The following is a 10,037-nucleotide window of genomic DNA, read 5'->3' on the forward strand; positions in this document are numbered from 1 at the left end:
TTTATTTATCGTTATTTAACCTGGCAAATTCCATTGATATCGTAGATCTCTTTTTTAAGGGTGGCCTAGGCCTGAAGGTAACCTGTTGTACATGTTTTTGTGCTGTGGGGGAAGCTGGAGTACCAGGTGAAACGCAAGCACCAGGAGAACATGCAAACTCCACACAGAAAGACCCCAGGTCCGAACCGGGGATCAAACCCAGGACCTTCTCGCTGTGAGGAGTCGGTGCTAACCACTGAGCCATCATGCTGCATTGTATGAAAAGGTGTATTCTTTTCCACTTTAAATAGGGACATAGCATTAATTTCCTGTGACTTTACAGTACTTGAAAAATAACCATAGCTTTGAAAATGAATGACAACAATACTTCACTTTGTGTAGTCATCTTCAATAACCATTCTGTAAGCTCACAGAACATCACAGTTCTAAGTGAAGGAAAAAAACRAATAAACATTTAGTGCAGTTCTTGTGTATGTTAAGATTTAAGTCATCACGTTTTGTCACTGCGACATGAGTTATCAAACCTGTTTTAAACAGCTGACACTTTTGGGAAAGAACCTGCAGCTTACTTAAATGTTTCTGATAAACGTCCAGGTTGTAGGAAGTACTGTAGATAGAYGACATTCTGTAAGCTATTCTACATTCATGATCAACATCCATGAAAAACCTTTAGGCTTCAGTTCTTCCGTGTCTTTAGAATAAGATTCTGTGGAGAAGTGATGGAGTTGCACCTGTTTTTTCAAACCTTGTAAAAGATGTTGAGCAAAATCTCCGATCTCGCTTGATCTGTTGGTGCATCTGAAGTGGGTATGCCAAACGTGGCCTGCGGCTGACTCCCATTTGGCCCACCAAGGGAACTAAGTGACAACATTCTGCACACAGTAAATACTATCTCATTTTGCCTCTGAAGAATGTTTCATGTCAACTGGATTATATTAGTGCTTTAGAATTAGCTTTTGCTAAATTTTTCATTGCGTTAGTGCTTTAGAATTAGGGGACCTAAATATATGTGCTTTAGGGTTAGTTCAACTAATATTTAGATTAGTTCTGCCCACCACTGTCTGTTGTTTTGGAGGTCAGTTGGCTGTTGGCTGTGGTACATGTTGACACGTTTTCTCCAAGAGTGATTACTTTCTGCAAGTTTTATTCAAACTTGTCCTGTGAAATATGAGATATTTTGACAACAGACACACACACACACACACACACACACACACAAACATATTATTGTCTGCCTTTGGCTGTTGTTGGTGGGTAGCTAATATTGTATCACCTCCCTAAAAACAGGAAACGTCTAACATTTTAAAACTATTTATTTAAAATGGTTCTCCAGCTCATGATRTGTCAAAGTTGATGTTATGAAAACAATCTTTCCATCTTTCTAAAGAGTCAGTGGAAAAATCCTTTTGTTTTTTTCCTGTTTTTACTCTAAAAGATTTTTGCTGATGTCACCATCAACACAGAGTCAGTTTCTCCACAACAGCTGAGTAGTTTCTTGTCTTTTCTCAGCTGCATGATCTGTCTTCTGTCCCACACCTTCTTCACACAATCCTTCATCCTGACCAAAACAAACATCAAAAGAAAAAACGTTTCATAGAATGAGAATAAATGAGAGAACGTAACATGTTAATGTTTTTTTAGAGTTCCACGCCTGCATGTTGTTTAGCAAACTCAGAGAAACTGAAACTAGATGTAATCGCTAAAGAGGAAATTAACCAGTCTGACATACTAAAACCAGTTTGTTTGTGAGGTTAAGCAATTACCCTGAACTAACAATATAATTGTTTTTTCTGTTCATGAATGCTAGCCAACTATAAGAATCACAAGAGGAAATCTAAAAAAGGCAAACCATTAGCCAAAAGCTAAAAAAAAAAAGAAATTTAAAAGACAAAAGAAGGAAAAACAAGAACCAAAAGCTAAAAGTAGCAAAATCTTTGCTAAAACCTAAATGTAGCAAAAGGCTAGCTAAAGGTTAAAAGTAACAAAACTGTTGCTAAAAGCTAAAAGTAGCAACATGCTAAATAAAAGCAGCAAAGCTCAAATCTAAAAGTTGCTATGTTAAATCAACAAGAAATTAGCAAAAACTAAAAAGGCTGGCTAATAATTAAAAGAAACAAAACAGTAGCTAAAAGCTAAATGTAGCAAAAGGCTAAAAATCACCTAAGAAGACAGATACAAAGCAAGGATGCTGAAACAGATTTTGAAGAGAAGAAAATTTTTGAGACCTAAATGTGTTTGGAAATGCTTGCAAATTACAGTAAATGTCTGGGAAAATTCTAAAAGTTACAAAAAGCAAAGATGACTGCAGCCATCTCATTAATGACCTACCTTATGTTTTTGACATATATATATATANATATATATATATAACATTTGATATATATATAAATAACTAAATTAACACAAAATATGCAGAAAATATTTGCACAAACTGCACAGAGTAATAAAATACATGAAAACAGTAGTGAGCGTTAAAACCATCAAAGGTACTCTTTACACGTAGTGCATTCTCACCATAAAGTTCATTAATATTCTGATTACTCATCTCTCAGCTATAAATAACTTGTTCTGCATGGGTAATTATTCACTGTCAGAGGGAGTCATCATAGCAGGAGCTGAATAAAGAAACATTTGAGGAAATAAAAGCTTCTTTTATGTCCAAAATGTAACAGCACACCAACTTTTACCCTCACATAAAAGAGCTGTAGTCTCRCTTCAGTGTTTGCCCACATCAGCCCAGGAGGGATTACTCTCTCGTTTGTTCCCAGCAACACTGCACCAATGTAAAGTAGCCCCCAAAATCTTGGCCAGGGGCCCGTCTGAATTTTAAGTGGCCAGTTAGCACACTTGTGTGTCCCTGAACATCTCCTTCTTTTTGCCCCTCTTTTGACTGCGTTACTTTTTGGGAGGCTTGTTTCGGAGAACATATGCACATTAAGCGACTCCTTTCACTCCTCAGTGAGGCCCAGGAACAATATTTCCTACTTCCCAACCCACCCACTGTCACCTCGGGGCACTATATAAGACAGCAGATGGACCTGATGATAAGAGCCTGATCTGAAGACAAGCCTGGCCATGCAGTGTAAAGTCCTCGTCTGTGTTGTGCTCCTGGCTCTCGTAAAGCATGGTGAGTATTGGGTTGTTATTGCGCTGACAGRCTGCTCACGAATGCCACGTGAATATTTTCGCACTTAATCACCAGATTTGAGCTGAAATATGCAAGACTTTACTGAGGATAACAGGGCAGCTGAGGGTCCAACAGTGAGCTCTTAGTTTGTGTAGACCTTGCACCTGATCTGAGTCAGAGTTCAGGCCAGGTCCAGACAGACTCGCGTAAAAATGTGTAACGAGGGGAAATTTTATTGTTTCTTTGTTTGGTGGCTCATAACAAAGATAGGCAAGTGGTTTTCAAACTGGTCTTGATGACCCTTCTGTCTTGTTTTGTTTTTGTTCAAAATCATTAACATTTATGATGTACATATAACCATAAAGTCTGCAACATATCAAACTTTAAAAGAAGAAAGTAATTGGTAATAACAGGTTTGTGTAGTTTGCTTCTGAGAAGGYAGAATTTTCTGAAATCTCGTAAAGTAGTGCTGATGAATGATTCTGCGAGCTTTCGGAAGGCCTTTCAAATATTRTCTTCACACAAGTTTTTTACAAAAGCTTCTCCTCTCATTTATGCTCCTTGCAGAGGACCATGACTGCATTTTGTGCAGATGAGCAATAGCTGAAGGTCATGTCTTCAGAAAATAAAGGGAAGAAAAAATCCTGACACAGGACCTGTGAGATGCATCATCCTTCCTTTATCTGTTGTTTTATTTTTAGTCAACGCCTTCTGTTGGTGCTAAATAGCATATTTTTAGTGTTTCCCAAAGATTCGGGTAAATAAATTAAAACATCTTGTGTCTTTGAGATTATTGCTGAGGCTAATAAAGTGTCTTTAGATCCAGTTTACATTTGGTTCTGATTTGATCTCAAGAAGCCAAATGTTTTCATCTGTTTTGGTCTGTTAAAAAATGCACAACTTTGGCAATAATTAATGCAGTTTAACTACTTCATTAAATGGTAACTTTGGCATGTTCTATTCAGCATTTTGGAATAATTATAGAAAAACAAGCTGAACTTATGGAAATGATGTGTGGCCATTATTTATTATTATATATTATTATCATAATAATAATAATAATAATTATATTATTATATTAACCACTTATAACTTGTAAACCTCATGTACATTATATATAATTATAACTTTGTAGAACAGTTATTTGAACTAAACAATAATGAAAATGTATTTTAAAAAATAAATTAAATTGTTTCTTTGCTAAGTTGTTTGTCACAAGTCGGCACAAAGGCTTCATTCACACTACAGTCCACCAGCGGTCCAGATCTGATTGAACTTTTTTTTTCCAAATGTAACCCATATCTGACATTTTATGACAGACTGAATGTAACCGATTTTTTTAAACTCCATACAGGTCAGTTCATCATGTTTGTACTTCAGTTTATTTGTTATTTCAGTTGCTTAAGTCCCAAAAGTGCAGTGATTCACAAATCAGACCAAAGTGACTTCTAAATACCTTTAAAAATGATCAGACACTGCATATTACGTTTAAAAAATTGACCAAAGTTCAAAGAAAATCTTTGACAAGCCATCAGAAAGCCTGGATAATGACTGATCAAGCCTACAGATCAAGCCTACATTAAAAGCTTAAAGCTTTTTAAAGCTCCGATTGTTTGGAAACGAATTCATGAAGGAATGCGGAATGACTCAGAGCTTCAAATTACTTTAACATTCAGTACATAATGTATTATGAAACTCATCGTGTAAGGAGTGACCTCTTTCTTGATGTAACTAAAATACAACAATCAGCATCAGAAGCAGGAAAAAAGTGACTTTAATTTTATTCCAAACAGAAATAATTCACATGGCAGTCTAACCTTCTGAGCTAAATAAAAAGATTTAAGGAACTTAAATCAGTACAAAGGTTGACGTTTGTAGAAGAAATTGAGAAAAATAACTTCCTCATTATAATTAGGGTTGAACAAGTTTAAACTAATTTTAGTTTGAAAAGAAAAGCTTGCTAAAAGCATTGTTTGTCACAGTGACTCATCTAGTCCACAGAACCAAAGGCAGCACTATGTTCTCTGTTGCTCAACAATAAATACACACAAGTATTTATTACCCTGGTTACTAATTAAGCTCATTRAAAACACACTTAACTGAACAGCTTTTTATTATTGACAATGACTCATTTATTTACATCAAATATGAAAAGAACTCGGGCGGCTCAGTTGGTAGAGCTGATGCAAAAAGGTCACCGGTTCAAATCCCGGCCCGGGGACCTTTCTGGGTAGAGTTTGCATGTTCTCTCCGTGCATGCGTGGGTTCTCTCTGGGTACTCCGGCTTCCTCACACAGACCAAAAACATGACTGTTAGGTTAATTGATAACTCTAAATTGTCCCTAGGTGTGAGTGAGAGAGTGAATTGTTGTTTGTCTTGTTTGTCATAATGTGTGTCCCTGTGATGGACTTGCGACCTGTCCAGGGTGTACCCCGCCCCTCGCACTGTGACTGCTGGATATGGGCACCAGTGACCCACGCAACCCTGAAAGGAAGAAGCGTGTACAGAAAATGGATGGATGGATGTAACGAACTCAACTAAAACCCTCAGCTCGGGGTGCTTTGTCAATTTAAATTGAATAAACGTTATTTTTCCTGCCTTAGACAGATGTTTGCTTTGCTTGGCCTATATTAAAATACTGACCTAGTCAGAAAAGTATGGCAGTTTTTTTCCACATTATTCTAATCTTGTTCAAATGAACATAAAATTGTCTTTTGAAACATGAGGCAGCATCAAAAGCATTTGAGGTTCATTGATAGTGATGGGAATCGAAAACCAGTTCTTAGTAGTTCATTTCCTTGGAATTGTTAGTCTGCTCGCCTAACGATTCTGCTTATTGGTTCCACTGAATCATGAGGATGTTCGTGCATGATGGCAACACGCTCTGTATTTAATATCCAAGGAAATAGTTGTCTAGTGCATGAATATATTTCACCAAAAAAGACAAAACTAGGGCCAGTTGCAAAAACATKCAAAGCTTCAATCACAACAAGGGGCAGAAATACTTCCAAGCAACATTTTGTTTATTCTTTTTTTATTTATACTAGTTGTCATTTTTTCTGATTAAATGACTGATTAAAGACTTCATGCACACAATGTTCTACTTTTTATTGCTGAACCCGATGTAAATTGATAACATAACTGATAACGAATTAAATCGTAAAACAATATTGATAATGGAATTGGAATTGCAAAATTCGAATCAATTCCCATCCATGTTCATGGTTAGAAAAAGATTAGAAAAAGGGAATGATAATGTAGCAACACATTTCCTCTTTTTAGAACCTCTTAACAATCCCTGTTCCACCGGTAGGCAAAAACAGTGTGGTTTTTGTCTAAACATTTCTTTTTCTTTGCTTTTTTTTTAAACCAGGGTGTCAGATGACTTCCTCCGGTTTACCTTTAGCTTGACACACTTATAAAAAAAACTGTGAAAAGGGTTTTGAGGAATTTCAGGGTCGACTGTAAGATGAAATGGTTTAAAATCTAACATCATTTAAATTATCTGCCTCTGTGTTTCTGTTACTCAGAATGTGACGAGAAAAAGTTGTTGTTTTTTTCAGTCCAATTTAGAAAAGTGGAGCATTAAATTATTTCGTGCTTCACAGTGTCTTCAAGCGAAATCCACGCCAGCCCAAATGCAAACACAACCCTCCCCTGCAACGTCTCCCTACAAGGAGGCAACCCAGAGGTGTCTCTGATGAACATCAGCTGGACAAGAGATGGCTCTGAAGTCGCTTCRTTCAGAGAAGCAACTGCACAAATAAAGGATGGCTTCAGCTGGAATCCGGCTGATTTCATCGATGGGGACTTTTCACTCACCATCCTCAAAGCCAGCCTCGGCCTGCAGGGGCTGTACGAGTGCAAAGTTATCTACAACTCCTCCACTCCACACTCCAGCAACGTCACATTTACTATTCTTGGTATGTTTATGCTTGTCTTGTGACTTATTCTGCAGTTTTTATTGCTAAATTAAAGCTAAAGCAAACTCCAAAGCTGAAGTCTTTTCTTATTTTTGCTTGTACATATTTCTCACATTTTAGCTTCTGTTCTTTGGCTACCCATAACATTCAGAGTGGAATTTAAAATCTTTCTTCTAACATGCAAAACTCTCAACAACCAAGCTCCAGCTATTATCAAAGATCCTATTTTTTCATATTTTCTTAACACAATACTTGGTTCTCAGACTGCAGGTTTACTTGTGGTTTCAGGATCCTCTCTTGTGGAATCAACTTCCACTTCCTGTGTGGAAATTATATAAGAGTTTGTCTCTTGAGACTTTTCTTGAAACTACAACTGGACTGGCCACTGTGTGTTTTTCTGTGTCTCTTTCCTGACCTCACAAAGCCCATTCTGAGCCTGGTTGTGCTGGTAGTTTCTTCCTGTTAAAAGAGAGTCTTTTTTCCCACTGTTGCCATTTTGGTGCTCAGAATGTGGGCTGCAACAAGGTGAACATTTGACTCAATCTGCTGGCTTAGTTAAAAATCCTAGGGATGCACTGATTACAGCTTTCTGGTCGATCACCAATATTGATTTTTCCAATAACTTGAAGGAAATTTTGTAACTGATTAATTGAATATTAGATGCAGTTTTGTATTTTATACTTTCAGCCTTTAAGTTTAAACAGAATGAGGGTTGGTGAGTGTCTTATTATGTGTTAAAGTTTTTAAGTTTTTAAGAAGAATCCAGTGGATTTCTGTTTTATTCTGGTATACCATTTTGAACAACGCTTATTTTTCTACAAACTGACACAGTCAGGTGTTATAAAGTCACTGTTAGAGCCATAAATAAGGATTTATGAGTAATATTTGTATTAAGACTTTTTGTCTTAAAATTTTGCTGTGGGCATATGTTAGGTAAACAAGAGCTTACGTTGACATTACTGAGAAATTCAGATTTTATTTTGAAAACGTTACTTCTTGTTTAGCCTGGATATAAAAAAAGAGACTGAGAAAGATTACAGAAGCATGGCTTGGTACAGGTTTTTGACCGTGCTAGCCGTGTATGCTGGAAATAATATGAAAAAGAGGTAGAAAATGGATCTTTATTTTCATTTTTGTAATTTTTCTTTTTTTATTTTCAGATAAAGGATTTTGTTAAATTTTACATGGTCGGGAACGCCTCCACTACTTTTCCAAGAGTGCTTCAAGAATGACAAAGATAATGGAACTGGTGCCATAATAGTCACAACACACCTACAATGTTCCAATCTTGATTTGTTAAAAAATACTGAACCCTTGAATCAAAACAAACTTGTTTTAACTGGACATTAGGTAGTGCTCACAGCAGAGCAAAATCAGGACAGTGGCTGATTTTCAGATCTTTGTGGTGGTAGAAGAGAAGTCGATCTTTTCCACCGATCTTAGTATCGGACGATCTCCCGAAATTAAGGAAATCGGTGCATCCCTAAAAACAACTATTTTTATCAATCRGCATTTCTTAATATATTGCATATTTGTTTATTACAAAGATTCAATTTGAATTTAAATCTCTCTTCAGCCCCTCCTTCTCTCTCACTGCCTCGGCGGTGGGTGGTGTTCGAAAGAGAGACCCAGCTCGAGTGCCATGCCAGTGGTTTCTACCCTCCTCCTGTCCTTTTTACCTGGACCAGAGAGGGACAAGTCATCCAGCCTCCCCRTGAGGTGGAAGGTGAGCTGATTCCAGATGGGTACTACACAGCTGTGAGCAACCTCACCTTCTACGCTTCCAGAGAGGACAAGAATGTGACCTTTAGCTGCAAAGTGTCCCATGAAGGAAGCAATAAAGAGCTGGATTTTCAGCTCAACATCATTTGTGAGTGACATAAAACCATTCTGGTCATTTGCTCATTAAAGACTGATCACTTCTATACAGTATGTATTTTTGTTCACAGATCTTCCAACCATCAGGCTTTCTGTTGTACCATCACCCTCCAAAAACGTTCCTCTCACTTTGTTCTGTGATGTGGAGAGTTTCTACCCAGAGGAAATGTCTGTGTCCTGGTTTCAAAATGGCACAGCACTCACCGAGCCCCCACTTACTCATCAGAACCCAGATCAGACCTTCAGGACCAGACGCTATTTTACTCTGAGCCCAGAGCAAAGGCAGAGACGGGGCAAGATTGAGTGTGCAGTTAACCAACCTGGAGTTATGAGCCCTGTCGGTGTGTCAGCCGACCTGGACAAACTGGATCCTCAAGGTGTGAAGTATTATCATTTCTTTGGATTTCCATACATGTTTGTGTRAATTTAACTACATTTGTTTTGCAAATACTTCTCTAGTCAAGCATCAACTTTTCTACAAGCATATAAAATTTAGATCATTTTAAACCTTGTTGGCAATTTAAAGGAAGAAAGCTGCAATTGTGTTAGAATCAATTGTGCTTTTGTCAAGTCATTCAAAACATGTTCATCTTGTTCTGTGTGTTTTGGCACTGAGCTCTCTCATTTACTCACTAGAACTGATTGAGTTCTTTCTCTTYCTGTTCCCTGTTAGATGAGGCTCCTGTATTAACTAAGTCAGCCAAAGCATCTGTGGCCATGATGTGTATATCCATAGTGCTGGTTTTCCTGCTTTGCTTCGGCTTTTCCTGGAGGAGAAGAGAAGGTGAGTCAGAAACCTGTCGTTTGACATGGGAAAAACAAAGCAAACCACATTAAGTTTATAGGGTCATAAATCTGCTCATTGCAAATACTCGGAAGTAAAATACAAAATACACAGAAGATTAAATAATAGCAACGAAGAAAGAACAATGAAAGAGTGACCCTCAAAAGACTAATATGTCAAATGTAGTCTACGTAAAACATGATGAAGAACACAAAGGCTGCTGTGAATACTCTGCCAGGAAGAAGCCTTTACTTCAAAAGAAATATAAAAAGCCAGATTAATGTTTGCAAATGCACACAGGGACAAAGTCCCTAACCTTTGGAG

General features: G+C 37.4%; 1 protein-coding gene across 1 annotated transcript in view; it reads left to right on the forward strand.

The window, feature by feature from the left end:
- The first annotated feature begins 2,879 nt into the window (after positions 1 to 2,879).
- si:ch211-180a12.2 (uncharacterized) overlaps positions 2,880 to 10,037 on the forward strand; it is an 18,749-nt gene continuing 11,591 nt past the window's right edge. Inside the window, exons 1-5 of the mRNA XM_014013970.1 lie at positions 2,880 to 3,127; positions 6,737 to 7,051; positions 8,628 to 8,921; positions 9,001 to 9,306; positions 9,603 to 9,713. Of these exons, the coding sequence (XP_013869424.1) occupies positions 3,076 to 3,127; positions 6,737 to 7,051; positions 8,628 to 8,921; positions 9,001 to 9,306; positions 9,603 to 9,713 (1,078 nt within the window). The 5' untranslated portion in view covers positions 2,880 to 3,075. The remainder of the gene's footprint in view (positions 3,128 to 6,736; positions 7,052 to 8,627; positions 8,922 to 9,000; positions 9,307 to 9,602; positions 9,714 to 10,037) is intronic.

This window comes from Austrofundulus limnaeus, unplaced genomic scaffold (assembly GCF_001266775.1).
Source record: "Austrofundulus limnaeus strain Quisiro unplaced genomic scaffold, Austrofundulus_limnaeus-1.0 Scaffold108, whole genome shotgun sequence".
NCBI classification, from domain to species: domain Eukaryota; kingdom Metazoa; phylum Chordata; class Actinopteri; order Cyprinodontiformes; family Rivulidae; genus Austrofundulus; species Austrofundulus limnaeus.